Source organism: Pseudonaja textilis, chromosome 4 (assembly GCF_049901715.1).
Source record: "Pseudonaja textilis isolate UNSWEBS1 chromosome 4, rPseTex1.2, whole genome shotgun sequence".
NCBI classification, from domain to species: Eukaryota; Metazoa; Chordata; class Lepidosauria; order Squamata; family Elapidae; genus Pseudonaja; species Pseudonaja textilis.
In genome coordinates, this window is record NC_141993.1 from 56,804,153 (window position 1) to 56,825,898 (window position 21,746).

General features: G+C 35.5%; 1 protein-coding gene across 3 annotated transcripts; it reads right to left on the reverse strand.

Moving 5' to 3' along the window:
* Positions 1–1,545: 1,545 nt before the first annotated feature.
* On the reverse strand, positions 1,546–21,578 carry ATG4B (autophagy related 4B cysteine peptidase). Of its 3 annotated transcripts, XM_087933126.1 has the most exons (14): positions 21,168–21,226; positions 18,053–18,151; positions 17,539–17,610; positions 17,133–17,297; positions 16,120–16,218; positions 15,208–15,309; positions 13,360–13,432; positions 11,188–11,267; positions 10,432–10,628; positions 9,609–9,687; positions 7,659–7,804; positions 6,985–7,041; positions 3,883–3,976; positions 1,546–3,089 (listed from the first exon to the last, which is right to left on the reverse strand). In XM_087933126.1, the coding sequence occupies exons 5-14, from the start codon at positions 16,178–16,180 to the stop codon at positions 3,016–3,018; spliced, it is 963 nt and encodes a 320-aa protein (XP_087789252.1). In that variant the 5' UTR covers positions 16,181–16,218; positions 17,133–17,297; positions 17,539–17,610; positions 18,053–18,151; positions 21,168–21,226; the 3' UTR covers positions 1,546–3,015. The 3 variants fall into 3 exon arrangements, with proteins under 3 accessions (XP_087789252.1, XP_026557234.1, XP_087789251.1); XM_026701449.2 differs by lacking the exon at positions 17,133–17,297 and having other exon boundaries at positions 21,168–21,578; XM_087933125.1 differs by lacking the exons at positions 17,133–17,297; positions 21,168–21,226 and adding an exon at positions 20,971–21,063.
* Between the last annotated feature and the right edge of the window lie 168 nt (positions 21,579–21,746).

The window sequence follows — 21,746 nt, forward strand, 5'->3', positions numbered from 1 at the left end:
AAATTTATGTTGCTAAGTGAAACAACAGTAAAGTGAGTTTTGTCCCATTTTACAACCTTGCCAGTTGTTAAGAGAATCACTAGTTAAGTTAGTAACATGATTGTCAAATGAATCTGGCTTCCCCATTGGCTTTGCTTGTCAAAGTCGCAAAAGGTGATCACATGATCTTGACACAGCAATAGTCATAAATATGAACCAGTTGACAATCGTCAGAATTTTGATCATAGGGATGCTACAAAGGTCATAACTAAAATATGGTCATGTCACTTTTTCAGTGCTGTTCTAACTTTGAAGGTCATTAAATGAACTACTGTAAGTTGAGGACTACCTGTCCTTGATTTGTTGAATATTGCAGGCTTGGAATGTTGAACTCTGCACTTCAATCTAATGTACTTCTGTGAAAAAATCATTACATCTTATTACTGTGTAATCCATCACATCGTTCACTTTTTTGCTAATACCTCATACAGAGCTTGCTTCATTTGTTACAAACTTCAAAATTTCCTATTTTATTTACTTGCTCTTATTTTAACCTCAGTGTTATTCTGCTGAATCTACTGTACATTACGGGCATTTTAGCACTTAAGTTATAAGCTTCACTTGGTGAGTAATATCTAATATTTGCCAATTCTCTCAAGACATATCTATTAAATCTTTTATTAAAATAAAGGACTTCTCCCATTCCAATTTCAAGCCACATTTGAATTTTTGAAAACAAATGATTGAATTCTTTTGAATAACAAGATGATTTAAGAGTTTGGTTTGCATTTGTTTCATTGCCCTTTTTTTGGAAGAGGATAGCTGATTCCTTGTTTTAGCTCTTTTATGTTGTTTTAATCCTTTTAAATTTTTTGCAAAGCATCTCCAGGAAGTTTTGTATTTGGTGTTCATTTAATTAGTAATAGTTAAAAACTTGAGTTAGAAGAGCAAGAGTTTCAGCATATTTTCTTCACTGGAGGCTAAACTTCCCCAAGTCCTATAGAATTCTTAGGTAATTAGGATTTGATATTAATTTTTGTGAGTGTGTTCCTCCATTGTCTGCGTTGAAAAGTCCTCAGAGTGATTTGGTTATAGTAACAAATCTGCACTGACACATGGAAGGAGCTGCCTTATTTTCCTTCCTCTTGTTGGTACTTTTTTAATGAGTTATATGTGATTTATATTTAATGTGTTTAAATTATGTATTCAAATTTTAAATTGTGTGTGTAGTTTTTAGTGCTGTGTTCTTCAAATTCAATTATTTGTCCACCTACATTTAAAGAGAGGCTTTAAAAGCTTGTATAATTTAACTTGTGTTCTTTTAAAGCTGTATGTGTCAATCATATTTTCAACTGTATATACTGGTACTGTTACATCTGCACAAAGTTTAATGAGGATGCCTAAGCACTTATATCCTAGATTGGGAGAAGTTGTATTGGAATATTCAGAATATGTATCATTTTTTAAATACACAATAGATTTTTTATTAAAAGAAGCTCTATGATTCTCTTATGTTTATCTTAGTTTCAATCAGTGGTGCAGAAAAATGTACCAGGAATACAAAAGCCTTTTTAAACTTGTTTTATTCAGATACAAATTGAAAGCAGTGGATGAATGAAACACAATCCGACTATGCTCTTCTTCCAAAAGAAGAAGCACAGCAAGCTATAACAATGACAAATAAGCATCATGGTTCAAATTTGATTTCTAGTAGCTAAATAGGCAACTGGACCTACTATATGCAGTTACTTTATAGATGGCTATAGTACCATCTGTAATTTGACAGTTCTGCTTATAAATGCAGGCAAGAATGCTTTGTAAACGTATTTGCTACTGCAACATCCATTGATTGAGCTAATGCTTGGAACTGATGGGGTTTTTCCCAGCCATTCCTACCTTTTAGAAACAGGAGCTCTTCTGCTATTTTGGAATATAATTGGCTGGAAATCCTGGCCAGAAAGCTAATCATTTAAGGGATGCAGAATTTGCTTTAAGTTTCTTTAGAATTTCATGTTAAGAACTGAAATAAATGAAAAACAAAGACATACAATATAAATAGTCTGTAGTATTTTCAAAAAGGGGGAGATGAGAACACACCTTTGGCCTAAAATCATTATTTTAAAAGAGTTGTTAATGCAAGATTTGTGTCCATGTACAGTCTAAACTTTATTAAAAGGAGGAATCAGTACCTTTAATTTGTGAGCTAATGGATGTTTTCACCTCATTTTATTAAATAGCAGCCATATTTTTAATACAAAATAGAAAAATGTCCAAACAAGAATTAGGTATAATGAAGCAAAATCTGAATAACACCATTCTGTTTGTGCAACTATGAGAAGAATCAAGTCAGTAACTGTGAGGGCCTTTCATATTATTATATAGTGATGTTCTCTTGTTATCTTTGGAACATATTTTAACCTGTTCCATATGATATGCTATTGTGATTGCTAGAATGCAGACCATTATATTTTAAAAAATAAATTGCAACTTTGAAACCAAAACTATGGAAGCACTGTATTGGAGAAAATCTAAAGTACAAGTTGAAACATTTGGTGCAGTTAATCTTGAGGCCTTGTGGCCCCAAATAATTCAGAATATGGCCAGCTGGTTTGGGAGACATAATGCAGATACTTGTCTCACACCTGTTGTGCTGGTTTTCATTTCACACTGTAAAAATGGGAACAGAAGTAATAAGACTCCCTAATAATAGAGAGACTTAAGCTAAACACTGAAGGGCTTTTACTATTAGAGGTCAAGCCTTTGTGCCTGTTCCTATGAAAATAATTTCCAGCTCCTAGGAAACTTTGCATCCTGTTCTTGCACTGAGAAAGTAACTAAAGCTATTAAGGCCTTAATGATGACCCGTTTTCTTGATCCCACTGCAAAAATCCACTCTGCTCCAAGGTTGCACAGAATGCTGGGGTAAATGGGAGGCAAGGATGTCAACAAGCACCTATGAAAGCTGGTATCCCTACGCTCTCCAAGGAGCTCCCCTCCCCCCTCAACCCAAATTGGCAGTTATTGTAGTTTCTCTTGTTAGAGTGATAAGATTTCAAAATCTTCATCCTCTGAATCAAAGAATCTTTCCAATCTGTCTGCATCAGAAGAATCTATAAGACACGAACAATTTACATGCTTCAGTTACACTGTCCCCACAACACATTTAATCATAATTAAATATAAACTATGTGAAACATCAGCTGTGATTTGCAAGAATCTGAATAATAAAAACACTAGGTAATGCCAGACAGTTGAACTATTTTTAGCAAATGCTCACAGTTTACAGTAGCTCACTTTGCATCAGGCACAGTACATGGGTAGCTTGGTCTTATCTATTTTCAGAAGTTTTACAGGGATGAAAAAACTAAAATAGTACTGTACCACAAAAATCCTGCAAGAGCAGCTCTGCTTTGCAGGATTTAGAAGTAATTGTTTTGTAAATCACTGCATTTTATGAAACAATAACAATGTAGTGAATAAAGAAGATGACTCCTAGCATGGACAACCCCTCACCAAATTTGAGTCCAAGTGAAAAAAAATGTTTTGAGAAAATGCCTCAGACAGCCACCCTCTCCAATTTTCATGAAGGTAAAAGGTAGGGAAGATCTCTTAAACCTACAGGATTCTGTTACTATAGCTATTCTGATAACAATAACTTTAGATCTGCACAATCTGTTTCATAGTCTGGTCTATCTAATACAGCTGACATAATATTATATAGAACTGTATCTAAAAATCCAAAAACAATGATTTTTAAAGATCAAATATCAATTTTGAAAACTGGTACTATTTCTTAGGCAATGAACAAACAAATGGTATCATAATTTATCTGGAATAAAAAATATCTCCAAATATTAAAACTCCTTTATTCATTCCTTCTACAACCAAATATATGAACATTACCTGGAGTGAGATTCAAAACATCGGGACTAGAGAAGTGTGAAGGCTGATGTTCTATTAGCTCAAACATGGGAAGGGCTCCTCTAATCAGTGACAACTGTTAGAAATATATTAAAAACAATTATACTCCTTTGCTATTTCTAGAGGTGTCGAGTATTTGATGCATAATACACCTTCAGTTCACAGTTTCATTTACAAAACAAATTTCCAGTCTTTATGATTGTAAATACTTGCTTAAAATGTGTGAATGCACAGCATATTGCAATACTAAAAATATTCTGAAAAGTATAGCGGTTTTACATATTTGGTATAATTCTCTTCAGTTTCCTACAATAAAAAGAACAAAATAATAAAAGCTCAGGAAAACTAATTGGGAATAGAATATACACAAGCACTTAAGGAACACAAATTAATGCAGCCAGCAAAACAGTAGCTTTCAAGTGAGATTTTAACCCAAGAAAGGGCAAATTTATATAGTTTGATTTCACTGTTTTTCATTACATTAATCTATCCTTGTATGTTAGCTTGTACAAATTTGAATATATATTTTTGTGTGCATTTTTCCCTAACACGCAGAGTTGCAAATGTCATTTTCTTTAAATGTGCACTGTTGTATTGCAAATTGTCTGTAAAATAAGGATTAGTGCAGATGCTGGAAAACCAGGAATTTTGCTTTTTATATATATTTGTTAAATGTATGCTTATTTATATTAATCATATTTATATCCACTATCTCACCAAGGGTGACTTACTGGATAAGTTTAATTTTTTTAACCTTTCCTCCATTTATGTAATGTACAATTAGGTTCCCCTTCCTTTTTTCCACCATTGATTCAATATACAAAAGTAGGGAAGTTGTTACTGTCACAAATCAAGTCTGTATGCCTTTTGAAGAAATTAGATCATTTAGACTTTGCTGCTGTATAATATTTTCTTGTTCCATCCTCTTTAAATACCAAAGAAAGTCAGCTTCTTGAAAGCACGAGGAGTGCTAGAAGTGCTACAACTAGCTAGTACTCAAAGACCTTCTAGAGATTAAAAGCTAGCAATCAGTATTGTTACTGTCTAAACAATTTCATATTTCATTGTTGAACTTTCTATCCAATTGTTTTCTAAAATCTATTTTGCACTAAAAATAACTGGCATGGAAATACTGCTTCTAGCACACTATCATTACATTAAACCTTTAATAATAGGCTACAGGATTTCCATCACAATATCCAGCTCTTTACCCTATTTTATATATCTATTGAAACTACATTCCCAAACTAGGCCTAGGACCTAGTTTGATGGCTTTAATGTGCCTTATATGAAATGCAGAAAAAGCTTGGGCTTCAATCTCAAGCAAATAGGATAAATAATTGTGGCTAGCTGATGCCCTATTGATTTTAATGAAATTTGCAATATTAATTGAGATATTTCATGTTCATTGTTATTTCATGTTTTATCATTTAATGTTTCAGAGTTACATTTTATTTTTTAAGCGTACAACACGTGTTAGCCGGGGATCACCAAGGTAGCTGGTTGCTTCTGTGAAAGGAATTTTTTTCAGGCAGTGTTATCTTAACTGGCGGAAGCTCCTTTCTTGTCCCTATGTGGTTTATTTGCTCACAGGAATCAAGCTGCCGACCTCAGCAGTGCACAAGCCCAGGGTCTTGCCACGGGAGCCACCGCGGCCTTAAGATGATTCGTTTCAAAGGCCTTGCGGATCGTATGGTTTCAAGCAAGAATTTGGGAGAATTCCCCGATGATCATGTGGGCAGTTTTGTAGAGTACCGGTGCTCACTGGCAATAGGGGATGACACAGACACTTGCTGAGACTACTCTTGACCAGCCTCTGGTTCCCTAGTGGACTGAGGCGCTCCTGTAAACTACGAGGTCAAAGTAATGTCTAGAGCGGGTGAAAAGGAATTTATTTCCCTCTTTGATTGTGTTGGTAGGCTCTTGTTTAAGGTAACCAGCTCTATTTTTGGGAGGTGGGGGAAGGTAGATTTCCCACCCAGCTACTAGGACCAGTTTGCATAGTATATTACACAAAGTTAGACATTAAACATTCAATTTCCTATCTTTTTAATATTTTCCCCTAGTTTCTTGTCTCTTCATGAATGGGTAGAGTTCGATGTGTCCTTGGCTTGTGGCTTAGATGCCAACGCCATACCCATTCCTGGTTCTTCTACAGATCTGCATTTCACTTCAAGAGGCAACTGAAAAAAACTCCTGTGTTCCTCCTTAATAGGCCTCCTAGATTCAACCACTTTTGACAACTGTCACCTGACTCCAAAAAGGGAAGATTTAATAGAGGGCAATTATACAACACACTCCAAAGGGATGATTATCTGGATCCTTTGAAGACATGGGACATTGATTTCTTACATAAACAAATAATTCCATGGTAAAACTTAGATCTTTTTTACTAGATGCTTCAAGATAATAGAAGTACTTTTATTTGTACATTTCCCATATTTTATCACTTAAAAAACAAAAACAAATATTCCAATGGATATCTCTGAAGGAGGTAAAACATTTTCAATATCAAATAAAGCACACAGATTCATCTATCCTACAATAGTAAAATGCTAATAATTAGGCAATCAAGAAAAAACTAACCTGTAACCTAACAGAGCTAACATAAGATGAGACTGGCAACAGATATCTTGATAAGATGGGTAGACTTTTAAAAATAACTCTTCACTTTACCCTAATTCTTCCAGATGCATTCATTATTATAAAAAATTTCAGACATCCTAGTCCAGTGGTGGCGAACGTGTGGCACGTGTGCCACAGGTGGCACGCAGAGCCCTTTCTGTGGGCATGCACATCATCGCCCCAGCTCAGCTTCACCATGCATGTGTGTGCGCCTCCTGCTGGCCAGATGGTCTTCGGGTCTCTGCCATGCATGCGCAGGGCACGTGGGGGGATGGGGCACATGCACAGGGGGCTTGCACGCACGCATGGGGAGATGCACATAATGTGTGCATGCATGTGTTACATTTTGGGTATGGGCGCGCTTTGGGCACTCAGTGCCAAAAAGGTTCACTATCACTACCCTAGTCATAAGTTCTGATCGTTTGGGGGTTTTTTACAAAAAAAAAGCTACATACAAACCTTCTTGATTTGTTGGCACCAGTCACTGAAGTCTTCTTCTTTCTTGCAGAAGAATCCCTATAATGGCAATATTTGTATTATTCTAAAACAGATTCAAATTAAGACCCTTATTAGATAAGTCCTTCTCTTCCAGCATTCAAGTATTACAGAGTGGCCAATAGGTGTATTTGGAAAGCTCACAAGCTTGTACTTGGAGGGCAATATGAATTCCCAGTAACTAGTATTTAAGGCACGCTCTCTGTGATTCCATCCACATTAGTAGGCACTGATAGCCTGATTGTCCATCAACTTGACCAGTTTCCTGTATGACACGATGTCTCTCCTGAATTTCACTACATTAAATTTCAATGGATTATCTTTACTAGTAATATTGTAATATAAAGTAAACAATATGGCATCTGACCATTCATTACACAACGTATTCAAAGATTTGTCTAGGATACCTGTCTTTCTTTTGTTATCCCATAATCTAGAAGCCTCAACTATTGTTATCTGGAAATAATTATTTCTCATGCTTCAGAACAGCAATATAATTAATTTTATGATGAAAAGGGAGAGCACAGGAATATACCTTCATAAAGAGAGGAATCGATTAGCTAACTAGTAACTAGAGGATTGTCCAAAATCGTAACACTCCCTTGATAGGAAAGTGAACTTCAGGTACGCATACTCACTACTGCAATAGAAGGATCCAGCTCTGCAATGCTCATTCTGCAAGGCGGATGCTGACAATGAAAACTTTCATCAGAGATAGGGCAACTGTCTACAGGATCCACTGCAGGCTGAGTAGTGTGTGGGTCAAGATAGATTAGTTCTTCACCTAAATAAAGATCAATGGAAAGATCATGGATCTGCAAGCTGCTTAATACTATCAACAAACTCCATATGAGACATATCCATTGGAAACTTAAAAGATTACCTGCAAAATAATAAGCTGCTGTGGAGAAGGTCACTGAACAATTGACTAGTGCCTAATACTTGACCATCTTATTGAAAAATAGCTCCCATAAGTAGTATCTCAATCTTGCCTTTATCTTGATTCCATGTCTCAGACAAACTCACAAAAGGTGTATAATGCCACCACTGATCACTGACTTATTTGTGAACCAGATAAAATATCATTCTAATATTGTATGTCATTGAGATGGATATCTGACTACTCATTCCAGCTGTAAAACAACTGCACATCAGCACTTCTTGTATTCAAATTGTATTCAAATGAAGTGGTAGATTTGCTTGGCAACCTGAATTTCCAAGCACCCAAACAGCAGAGAGGCATATTGCTATTCTGTTTATTTATTCATTAAATTATAAACAGATGATGCAGTAATCATCTCAGGGACCCCTATTGGACTTGAATGCTTACGTACAGCTAAATAGAACAATTGGAAATTAATTACAGTGCCCCCCCCCCCAAAAAAAGTTGCCAATTGACCCCAAAGGCTACCCAAGTCTATCAACAATAATGCCACTGAACAAGTTCATTAAATACCTAGCAGTGGTCCTCCAAGCTAATGGAAAGAAAATGGCTGATGTTACCGGTAACTATGTTACACAGGATGCATATAAAAGCGCAGTGGATATTTTAAGATTTTACTACCCTAATAAAGACCAATATAAACACCTGCAGCTCTTATGCTTTTTAAGCCAAGCCTCGAGCATAATTACTATGTGGTGCACAGTTTGGAACATTCCACAATTTTTCTTCATTGAAACTTGTGCAGTCCAAATTTCTAAAGACAACTTTGAGTCCTTCACCTAATGTATAGGGGGCTGGAATGGCACGTTTGGAGATGAGAATGTGCAGACCACATTAAATTACTGGCTGAATAAACACTTCTTCCATCAGGCTTAGGATAGATTTCAAAGCAAGTAGAAGCAAGCAAATTCACAAGTTTTTGCTCCTATGACTTTCTCTCTTCTACCTAACTCTATTTAGATTATGAACAATGAACAGTAACATTTAAAAAGCAACTGTTTGATATAGATCAATGCAGGCAATAGTTCTCAGTTTCTCATGGGTAATAAGAGATATATGAAATACCAGGTAAATGTTTTAACTCAGAGAAGGTTTTCACTCCAGCCTTATGTAATGCTCTCCCTCAACATTGTTTTTAAGTGTGAAAGATGGTCACAAACCACATTTTTGTATGTCTCTGTAAGTTCAATCAATCACTAAATGAGTGGTTATATAATTTGACGACTAGCTCAAATTGTGTGTATGTGTAATTCTGGATTACTAGGAAACTTGTTATATAAACTTAATAGTCTCCAAAAATACAGGTTAAAGGTTGTCAAACCACTTTATCATAGTACAGGCTGGAAAGAAAGTTTAATATATTTTTGCATGATCATGTAAGACGTTATCTATTTACAGATCAAAATTTGAGGGAATACAGATTTTAGGGATGACCATGTTTGAACAAAAACAGATGTTTCCTACATAGTATAAATATAAACTTAAGAGTAAGTCCTCTTAAGAGGAATGCTTCAAGCAAGATATGTCAATAAATAGCACTAAGCCTTGGCTTACAGCAGCTGGTTTGCACCTGAGAAAATGGCTTGAAATATCTTAGGGACCTGTACTCATTAATATATTCAGCATTTATACAACTTAAACTTACCAACATATCCAATGAAATAATGAGCACTATTGGGTTTTCCTCCAATCACACCTAAAGACTGAGGCATCATAAAACAATGCTGGAAAGTAATATATGAACAATTAATCACAGTGGAAAACAACACCATTGCAATAAAGAGCATTACCCAGCTATTCACAATAGTTTTTTTACACATATTCAATGTGTAAATTGAACATTCAAACAAATTACTTCAGCACTGGCCATTTTTAAGACAAGAAACCACAGGGAGAAGCCATTTAAAGTGCAATTGTTTACATGAAATAATAGTGTCAAAACTACTTTATATAATCAGTAAACTCCAACAAAGGGTGACTGACAATGGTAACATGAAATGATGATTGGCTCCCTACACACAATACCCACCAGCACGATTTTATGCATAGTATTTACTCAAAACTAAGCCCCATTTTCAGGCAAATGTTTATACAAGTTTGTAGTTTAATCATGTTACTAATTAGTCAGTGAAGACACAATTGTTCAGAATTAGCTCAGAGAAAAATATTTATGTTCTAGAATTATTAAATAGAACTAGGAAAAATGTGCATTAGGCACCTGTATATTTAAATCACTGCAAAAAGCACTAAATTCTACCTATTCAGAATGAGCTGCTCTAATAATGAACAGTTGAACATGTAGATCACGTATTTCAGACATTCTGAGCCTTATAAAGAATTTATCTTGGCATACTATTGCATTCACAGTTACCACTGTTAATTTTGAATATGAACCAGAATTATAAGTATTAAAAATGCACCCCAAACATGGTTTCAGGATATCTAGGTAGTTACAATTATTTTTATACCTTTAGTGTTTCAATATAGGCTTCGTTGATGTCTGTGAGACCAAGGCGAAGAGGTATCAGCAGCACAAGTGGCTTCCAAAGCAATAAACTGTCTGTAGATTCATCTCCATCTGGATAACCATTGGAAAGAAAATCTGATTCTGCAGAAGGAAATGCTGAGGCTCCAGGACATGGACAGCTGGGCTTGCATAACCTTCCTGCCAAAAGATTAAAAAAACAGCAGAAATAGCTTTGGTTATGCCCATATAGCCTAATTTGCTGTTGAATAGCAAATCCCAAAAAACCATACAATACATCTACCACATATTACTTACAGCTATTATTGCATTGCATTGCATTGCCCTGTATTGTATTGTATTATATATATATATTTATAATCAACATTTCAAAGCCTGGAAGCAGGTTCTTCCACACATTTTATTGCTACCATAAAGCTGCAAAAGTAAAGTTTTTCATAAGTAGAAAAAAAATCTGTATATTGTAGCTTTGAGAGCTTAACAATTCAGTTTTTACCAGACATAACAGTAAATACTGAAATATATATAAATATAAAATTGCACTATTTCAAAATCCACCTCTAACAACAGTACCAATAAAAACTTACTCAAGCCAATCAATTTGAGATTTGACACACTGTAGCAAGTGCCCTGTAAACCTAACAAATATCTTGTTAGGACATTTAAGACCAATTATCTTAAAAAACATATCCCTTCAACAATAGGCACATACTTTTATGAACAGTACAAAGATACTTACTTATTTCCTCTATCACAACAGTATTGTCCATAGCTATGTGCACTGCCAAAGAACTCCACATATCAAATGTGGCAAGTTTTCTAAGGATAAAAATTAAAGACAAGTGAATCAGGTGCACATTAAGAGATCTAGAAAATTGCCAAGGGCAATCACATCATCCGAGTCAGTATCAGTGAACCAATACAACATCCCAAGTTTTAATCTCATATTTTAATTAAGTACACAAAATGATAAAAAAGTTATAAAGAATATAAGTATGTATTACAAATTACCTGATTTCTTCTTTTGCACACAACTTCATAATACTTAAATTTTATAATTCTGACCAACACAAAATAAAGAGCTTACAGAAAAAAGGACTTTCCACCTATGGTTAATATGTTCTTGGTATGGTCATTCAAAGTACACTTGACTCCTGATGAGATACAGTTTTCTTGGCAATATTTTGAAAATGGTTTCTCAGTCCCTTTTTTTTTTTCTAGAATTCAATTCTGAGTTCCTACCAATTTTGTTCTATTTGTAATGTTATCAATACTCACTTATATAGTGCAATTGATGTATGTAAAGCTTTTTAAAAATATAGAATAATTATATTCTTTCAAAGGCCTTTTGAGCTAAAAAACATTGTGTTCTTCATTAGACAAAAACTCATTTCCTGTTTATGGTCTTTGTATGTATGTATGTGCGTATGCGTATGCGTATATATATATATACATATACATATACATATATATATATATATATATATATATATATATATGTTCCCTATAGGATCAAGATGCTGAATCAGATAAGTGTTTGGCCTAATCCAGCAGGGCATGGAACAAGGAGTGAGAAATGGAGGCAGAAGAAAAATATAATTCAATATTATATGAGTTACATGAATTTCATTTTGAAGTTTCAGGACAATATTGAGTCTCAAGTGGCTTTTCTAGAATTCTTGAAAACAGTGAACTATATGGAATATATATGTTAATAGCATTTTGAAAAGCCATTCATTCTGGAGCTCAATTACTCAGACAACTATATTTCAAGGCATCATAAAAATAATAAGGGAAAGTTAAGCATAAACATATGATAATTGACATATTTGGCATAAATTCTTCCAGGATGAAGACAGAATAAATGAACATCATGAGACACAGACTGCTGATATCCAATTCAGGGTCTACAAGAATATTGATGACAATATTCATCAATATCAGTATATTGATGACAACTATAGCTTCAAATTGTGAATGATCTTTCCAGCAACCTTCATGTTTTACACTTATTAATACAGAAGAAAAGGTGGATCTTCTGAGCCTTTCTCCTCAAACAGGCCCATTCCCAAGGAAAAGCCTTGCAATGCAGTATCATTTTATTTTCACCCAGAGAGGCTGAAATGGAAATACCAAATGGCACCTTCAACCTCCAAAATTCACATAAAGATCCAACAGAATCATATTTCTCCCTCCGCTTCCCTAGTACAGAATATCCAAAAAAGTTATCAAGACCATCACCACATGTAAGCCGGAGGGGAACGGGTCAAGGAAAACTGACCAGTTTAAATACTCCTGAAATTGCAATGCTACTGTCTTCTCCATCAGTTTGTTTTAATATAGAACATCAGATACTTCTGAAACTTATTAAACTATAGTAAGTCTAATTATGGCTTATTTGAAGCAAAAACTTCATCTTTTTTTCCTGTAAGGTTACAGACAATTCAACATGCAAAAGAAGTATTACTGATCTGAGTATTACTGATCTATCATTGGCAGGATAGAACTGTTTGAGGCTGAAGAACATTTCTTTAGAGAAGTAGTAATATTAACAGAATGAAAACCTGTATCCACGTCCTCACAAAACAATTAATGAAACTAATTCAGATATTAATAGAAAATGTGATAGATTGCCTAGGTTTAGCAACATCAAGCTTAGCACAAAACTGAGCAAATACAGTCAAAGAACAATACACATTGCTCAGGTGATTTCGGGGCACAAGCTAGAACAACTGGAAGATTAATCATCTACTCACAAACTCTAAAATTATCCCATGGAATTTAATATCCCAACACTAGATACAACCTACTGAGTAGAAACGGGGATTTTAACATTTCATTGGGATAAATAATTTAACGGCTTTATTTTATACAGTATCTAAAACCACTGTTGGAGCTACAGAATACTTACTTAAGTACTTGTGCAACTGTATTTGGTCCATACCATTGGCCTATGGATTTGCCTTCTCCAACTCCCATCTGGGCTGCAACAAACACATAATTGCTCCATAGTATCATTCAAGGCTACTTCTTAATCACTATCACTTAAGAAATTTAATTGGACAAGTATTTAGATTTCTTAAGAGTACTGAACTAAAGCCCTATTAAAAATGTGAAATGTTTCAAATAATAACATACCTACCCAGCAGAGAAGTATATTCATGAATATTGGAGAAATGTACTACAATAATTTTTGGAAAGCCATACATAAAAATTCATCATGGAAAATCTTTCTACCCTGTCTAGAATAAGGAATCCCACTAGGCTTCAAAACAAGAACAAATAATTCCAGACATATTAATCTATTACAATGTTTTTCAACCTTAGTAAATTTAAGAAGTCGGGACATCAACTCCCAGAATTCTGGGAACTGAAACCCACACATCTTAAAGATGCCAAGGTTGAGAAACATTGATTTATTGCCATCCCCTGCTACTATAAAATCATTATGCTCTTTAGGGCAAGGACTTTTTCCTTGGGGAGCATTTTAAAATCTGATCTCTGAGGCTGCAAGCAAGATGTCTGGCAAAGTGATGACCTTGCCGAGTGAATGTAGCTGAAAAATGTTGGCCTTTTTTATTTGTTAAGATATGGAAGAAGCTTAATGATTGGAAACATATAGGTGAAGCCTTGTAAAGATGTAATACTTTGAAAAGTGAAAAATAAGCAAGTAATGCCTTATTTTGCCATTTTTTGGTGCAGTTTGGGGACTATATATTTCAGATTATGAGTTTTAATGTGAATGGCCCACCCTGGTGCAGGACAACAGCCTATTCTGAGAGATGCAAAGAATGCACTCTTCGCACTGAATAGAAATGCAACCTCTCTCTTTAGTATCCAGACACAGAACATATTTCCTGTATTCTCCATTAATTCCTTTAAGATAAAATCCAACTTTTTCTCATTATAAATCCTTAAGTCCTTCAGTCATTCATATTTCTTTGTGCTTGCTAGTAAAGTTGAGAATGCTGCAATGCAAATTAATGTCTCAAGAGATATATATTTTTTAAATGATTCTCACAGCAAGAAATTATTTTCCATAAGACAGAGGAGACAAAAAAGAAGACAAAAAGGCTTAGATAATAAAAGTCACTTTAACAAAAATATTAATAACTATTTTGAACAAATAGCTAGTTTACAACGAATCTTAACCAAATGTCTGCTGTACGTTTTTCCTATCTAGAACTAACAGAAAAAGGAAAGATATAACAGATCTGAATGAAGATGGTCTGATTCGTATGGGAATATGGCAGTATAGTACATATTGGGAAGTGAAGGAAAGATTTAACTATGGATCAACAGAAAAAATGAACTGCAATTTCTGGTTGCTGTAGATCAGAGGTCTCCAAACTTGACAACTTGAAGACCTGTGGACTTCAACTCGCAGAATTCTCCAGCCAGCTATGCTTTGCTGGCTGGAGAATTCTATGCTATGCTGGCTGGAGAATTCTGGGAGTTGAAGTCCACAAGTCTTCAAGTTGCAAAGTTTGGGGAACCCTGCTGTAGATGCATATGAAAGTAATTATACATTATTTCTTATTAAACAAAGTTATATGGCCACCCTTCTATGAGAAAGAACTCTGGGAGCAAACAAAGTATGAAAAGTATTAGAATACAATCTCCCAACTGAATAGATGGAAAATGTTTGTGGTCTCTTTGGGGGGCATGAATATTTGCCGAAAGAAGCAAAAATGGATATGTATAAGAGCGTTGTTATATGGAAGTTACTTTTGCATGATAGTGCTGATAATAATCTTACCTATTTGGTGGATTGAGTAGTAACTGTCCTTTTTATCAATGAAAGCATTGAGAACATTGTAATAGTTGTCTGACTGTTTCTTCCCTTTCATCCACCTCCAATCTAAGAAACAAAAGGCAATGCTAAAGAAAAAAAAAAGAAAATCCAACTGCCACCCTTATATTTTCAAGGTATTCATACCAAAATAATCAACTTGCTTTAAATGGATCCTTTCTAATACAAAGGTTGATGATTATAGTCTGAAACTGCTTGAAAAGATAACTTCAGATATAATTTGCATGTAAAGTAACAAACACTTATGTTTTTTTTATTGTAATTCAACAATCAACTCCACCAATATTTAATTTCTATGGAAAAATATATGTCAAAATATACTTTACAACTGCAAGTCGTAAATAAACTGATCTATCATCAAACTTGATTTCCACATTCCTTTTAATCATGACAAGAATTGTCATCATATTCATGCTGGTGGTGTTTCATTACCCAGTGACATCATCATTGCTCAGGGGACACCTGTCGGTTGGCCTTTTCATATCTCCATTAATGAGCCCACCAAAGTGGTATCTATCTACTCACATTTTTGCACACTTTCAAACTGCTAGGTGAGCAGGAGCTGGAGTGAATGATGAGTGCTCACCCCATCACACATCAGCACTCAGCACTTAATCATGGACTTGCCGATTGTCAACCCAGTGTTCTAACCATGTGAGCCACCATGTTCCCCAAGAAAAGAGTTATACATTTTGAAGGAAATGATGCCACCAAGGGGAACTTGGAATATTCGCAAATAGGCCTGCTTCATTATGCATTCCTTTAAAGTGAAAAACTCCTATGTGAAGGTCTTTGTATTACCTGAATATAAGGAGTGTCGTGATTTTGCATTATAATCATCACAATAATGTGACTTACCTCTGCTTAAGTGCCTGCCAACCAAAGCCTGGGCAAAAATCATCTGGCCACATCTTAGCATACAACCCCAACCAGTGTCAGATGTTGGACCTGTTCCCCCTGCAGCCATAAACAAATCACATACATAAACCAACTTTTTGACAAGTAATCACTAATTATTTGAAGCATTGGAGTTTTATGATGTACCTGAACAAGATCAGGGGCCAGAAGTCAAAATACAGTTGTAGATAGAAATATGCTGATCTAATATTATGCCCTCCTGAATATAAGAGAACATGCAACTACAGGTAGTCCTCGACTTATGACCTCAATTGAGCCCAAAATTTCTGTTGCTAAATGAAACATTTGTTAAGTGAATTTTTTTCTCATTTTTCTTGTTGTCTACTCAGCAACTCAGTAGAGAGGAGAATAAAGGAGAACATAAATATGAACATCTATTCCCAGATATTAATGCTTATAGATGAATAATGAAGTCCCAAAATATTAGGCATGACAATTTTTAAATATATAGCCCAAATGCACTACGAATATTTAAAACATGAATTTTATATATTTTTTCAGCCTCCAAGTTTATATGCAGGAACAACAACAATCTTCTTAGAAGTACCTTTGGCTCTTAGGGCTTTTTAGAAATTTCACAATGGCTTCATAAAGGCAGATAAATTATTTTCAAACTTGAAAACTTTTCCATTTTTATTATATGTTCTTTAATCTTTATGCAAATAGAAAGGAAAAAAAATAATTGATCTAAATGATAAAAAGTTGGTTGAAAAATGGATGGCTTAATTCTTTAAATAAATAAATCTACAACTCTGATTTATTTTCTGCAAATTCCATACTTCCATACTATTTTCAAAGTGGAAGAATCTTATTTTCAATAAAGTGAAAACATACTCAGAAGTCCACAATAGACAGTGGTGGGCTGCAACTGGTTTAACAACTGGTTCATGAGCGCATGCTTTGCGTGGGTGCGCAGCATTCAAAATACACCAATTTGAAGCTCAACTGCTTACCTTCTAGGGCAGTCCCTGTAAGTAGAACAGCTGTGCTGCGCGAACCAGCTGACCCAGAAAGACGGAAATATAGGACAGCATAGGGCGGGGGCTGGTGGGCGGGGCCAGCTGACAGTTGGAACTACTGGTTCGTTAGAACCAATCCGAACCGGCAGCAGCCCACTACTGTCAATAGACCATAAGCAAATGTAGATAGTTGAGTACAAACGGAAATGTCAGGATGGTTTAACAAACACTAAATGGAATATTTATTTATTATGAAATGTATTTGCTGCTCATCTCATCACCAACAAATATGCTAGACCAAAATTCCAATTGGTTTCTTTAGGTTGTAAAGAAATCCAATTTTTAGAAATGAAAATGCACCATTTCCACAATAATTTGGAAAATGAACACTAGTGCTTACCAATGGCTGGAAAACCTTTTCTATATGTGAACCAAAAACGAGAAGTCACATCCAACAAAATCTCCTCTTTCTCTAAAGGGATGAAAACAACATTTCAATACACTTGCAGAACTTAGATTGCATGGTTTCAATGATAAACGTTAACTGAAATACATTCATTTTTAATTAGGGTTATTCAACATTTAAAGTTAAGAATAGTATGGCACATCTAAAATAGTTAACCTTTTGTGATATAATTTTTTTTTTTGGGGGGGGGGGGGCAATTTAATATCTTTCAGACCTCTCTCATATAGGAGAATAGAATACCATCTAACATTTATTATCTACAAAATATGTGCTTTTTCTAAAAGGTTCAGCAGAAAGCAAGGCATTTATTGGGGTGGCAGAGTTGGTCCAGAATAAGATCAGGAAACTGGCCTACATGCATTCTAAGACATGTCAAATCTATAAAGAGACAGCAGACTTCAAGTCATGGTACAGAATCATAAAGCCCTTGAAATATTAGCAGAAGTACCTGTTAGTGCGCTGTATTTTCTTCCCAGGATCCAAACAGGCTCTTTGGTTTCTGGAAAGTCTTCATACTCAAACCTGAGAGTATCATAAGTGAGAGTAGCTGCTCAAAACAAACAAAGACAGTAGTCTCAAATACTTTTCAGGATCTGCCATTCAAAATACAAAAAAAGTTTCCTTCAAGAAATTTCAACAATGTAAAACATTTTAGATGATGAAAAAGTAGCAATTATGCTCCAGGTTCTATCATCAAACAACAGAGGCAAAAAAAAACACTGTGACTTAAACTAAAGCGTTGTTTTCCTTCCCACAGATGTTTTCTAAAATGGGGGGGGGGAGGGGGCTGAGATCATTATAGGTCTGATCCAATTCTATTTTGAAAATTAGCACATTATCAAATGCCAGTAATAACCATTTTCTTCATGTTATAAAGGAACCAAAATAACAGTCTTAATTTCCCACCTTTTGTTCAGAGCACAAATACACTTTCTGCAATAAAAGCATCACTCTGTAGAGCAACAATTCAGTACTATGACAACAATTCACATATTACTTCACTAAAACTACATTTGGTTCCTTGCCTGCCCTCAAGTGACCTTAATAGTAATGGAATGGGTTACTAGCAAGAAGCATGTGATGGAACATTAACCTTCTACTTAAAGTCCAGATTCAACATACTTCTCAGCATCTTTAAACATCATGCTCTGTCTTGCCAAAATCAAAACTGGTATAAATATGTGCATAAATGGCATGGGCTAGATGGGAAGTCTTCTTAATAATAGCACCCATGCTTTAGAACCAGTTTCTCCTCTTCTTATATTTGGCTTTTTTTCATCCTTTCTTTTTATAACCTCTTCAACTATTATATTCCATTCTGCCAATAGAGAAGAATATTTGTAGCTCAGAATTGAAATGAAAAGTCCTTGGTGCTCTTCTAAGCTTGGTTGTTTTCTTGCAGAAGTTTCATTAATAACTAAATAACACTATCATGGCCACTGATGCTACCTAGTTTTGGTAATGAAACATCTGCAAGAAAGCAGCCAAGCTCATAGAGCACCAAGGATTCCTTATTCCACTCTGCTTTAAGCACAAGTTGACTGTGGGCATCTACTTGCTTCTCTGCTTTCAGAAATTAAAGTTTGTTGTACTTATTTTTTTAAAAAAAGAACTGAGAATCAGTACAATGCACTCTAGAGTAAACCTACATCACATCCTTCTATTTGCCTCATAGTTGTTAAATCTCAAAATTACTGTCCATATAACCCATTCAGTTCAAATTTCACATACTCTGCAACCTTGCCTTAGAGAACATCATGTCCCATACACCATGTGATTCAGAATGGCATTTAATGTGAGAGGTTCCAAGAAAAGACTGCTAAGCCTTTTTCCTCAGTTTAGTCATAAATACATAACAGACAAGGTTCATTTTGCACTTGCTATGAAGTCCCAAGTCTGTTACATTCAATACACTGTTTATATGAAGTTAAAACATTATCAATACATATATTCCAAAATTTAAATTATCGAATATCAGAATATGTGAGATTAGACTGGGAAATAAAAATAAACAGAAAAAGGGAATGCCAAATTTCAGGACAGAACTTAAAAAGTGAACTAATATTAGACAGTCATCTATCATTATATAATATTAACATATATTCAAATAAAAATGGAAAGAAGGAAGTTTATAAAAATTTATTCTGCTAATGGCCAAAACACAAAACAACTAATGAGATGGAAACAACTGTTATAGGAGCCAACCTGGAATAAATGTATTTAACTATCCCAAACATATTTACATACAAGTGCATTCTACCTGGGCCTTATTCCCCAACTCCAGTATAGCATATAGGATTGCAATAAAATTTTAATATATGTGAATAGTTTAGATATATTGTGGAAAAAGTTTGTGGATCTTATATGCCTTAAAATCATCAATTGTTTATGAAACTTCACTAAATAAAAGAATTTTCAAAATTCATTAACTAGAGAGCCAGTTTGATGTAGTAAAGACACTAGTAGACTAAAAACCAGGAGTCTTGTTTTGTATACTGGTTTCTCATATAATAAGGCTGGGTCTTATTTTTTTTTGAGCCCTCAAAAAAATGGCTAGGCTGTCTTTTCGGGGGTGACTCAACCCCCTTGTATCTTTGGGTGGGCGGGCGGCGATGGCTTGGATGTTGACCTCGGCGTTGGTGGGGCACTTCGTATCGGGGTCAACGCAGGCAGCACCATATCCAGGTGTGCAACAAAAGTACTTCCTAATGGCAAGCCCCCCCACCATTCCCCCCATTTCGCATGTTTTAATATAGGCCTTAATTTGGGGGAGGGGCTTAATTTCATTTCATGCCTATAAAACATGCTGGGACTTCCTATTGGGGGAGGCCGTATTGTTGGAGAAACAGGGTATTTAAATATTTGTTTATCTGTTTGGGGAAAGTCAAAAAATTGATGAAAAGGAGAGTATTACCCATTTGCCTTTGGGTCTTAGTTTTCCCATTTGGGCTATGGCACTTTGGTAGGTAGTATTAAAAGACCATGACTTTTCTTCCATCACATCTCAGGTCACTATATTAGTTTTATAAGGAATCAGTACATTCACTTTTAACTACTTAAACAAGAACCTTGGGTCGTTATAAACTTTAGAAAACTTTTAAGATTATTTCCATACATCAAAGCACTGAAGGACAAGCACTAAGCTTTATAAACCATGCAATCAACTAATGCTAGAAAAAACACGGCAAAACACAGTCTTAAAATTGAAAGGCTTTGTTATAGTGGAGTTGCCTGTATTTGAAAAGAGAAGGCAAGGCAAAATACCATATTAGCCAAATTGCTTTAGCAACTTCTATTAATCACAGTCATTTAATAAAGAAAAAAAATACCGTAAGAAAACACAGTTCCCAAGGCAACATAACTGACCCTTCATCGACCTCTCTCTTTTAGGCAATCCATAATCACAGTTCCACCGACTAGCCCAGTCCGCAATTTAGCCCTCTGCTGAAAAAACACCGACTCCTTCCTTTCCACACCCATTGCCCGATACCCCAAATATAGAGAGCTGCTGTCGACCCACGCAGCTTTCACAATTGACCCCCACCAAACATTTCCCCACTCACCCGCGTCCATCCTGCCCCCGCCCTCTTAAACTCGGGGGGCCCACGGCTGCCTCCTGACTGACACAGATCACCAAAGAGGCGCACTTTATACTTCTCATCCCATAGCGCTGCTTTCGCCCAATCGCGGAATTGTTCAGCACTCATCTAAGCGACGATTGGTTAGTTTCAGATGCAATGGTTTCTCCCGCTGTATGGCAGGTGCCATTTTGTTGTACGGAGAGACTGATTGGTGCGCAGGATTACTTAAATCGGCCTCGCTTTCCTTCTGAAGGAGGAATTTTTTTTCGTTAATTACCATGTACTGCTTTCTATCCCTCGGAGTAATTTAACTGACATCTCAGGTGTAGAAAGTAGAATGGAGCCGCCATATTCTTGTACGGAGTATTAAACACCATCCAGTTGACCCAATATGGCGCTTTCAAGTAATTCGCATCGTAGCGTGGTTTTAACAACGTTGGCCCAACAACAGAATAGCTGCTCTTCGCTGCTTCTGGTTTGCCTGACAACGAGTCAATCGGCGAGATACAAAGAGAGGCAAAAGAGAATTAAGGAGTGTTATGGGCGGTTGTAAGCGCTGCT

What these genes read in the sequence shown, in the direction of transcription:
- ATG4B (XM_026701449.2), bottom strand. An exon ending in AAAAGGTTTTCCAGCCATTG is followed by an intron (nt 16,219 to 17,538) that starts GTAAGCACTAGT and finishes TTATGGCTGCAG; the next exon opens with GGGGAACAGGTCCAACATCT. An exon ending in TGTTTTGAATCTCACTCCAG is followed by an intron (nt 3,090 to 3,882) that starts GTAATGTTCATA and finishes CGTGTCTTATAG; the next exon opens with ATTCTTCTGATGCAGACAGA.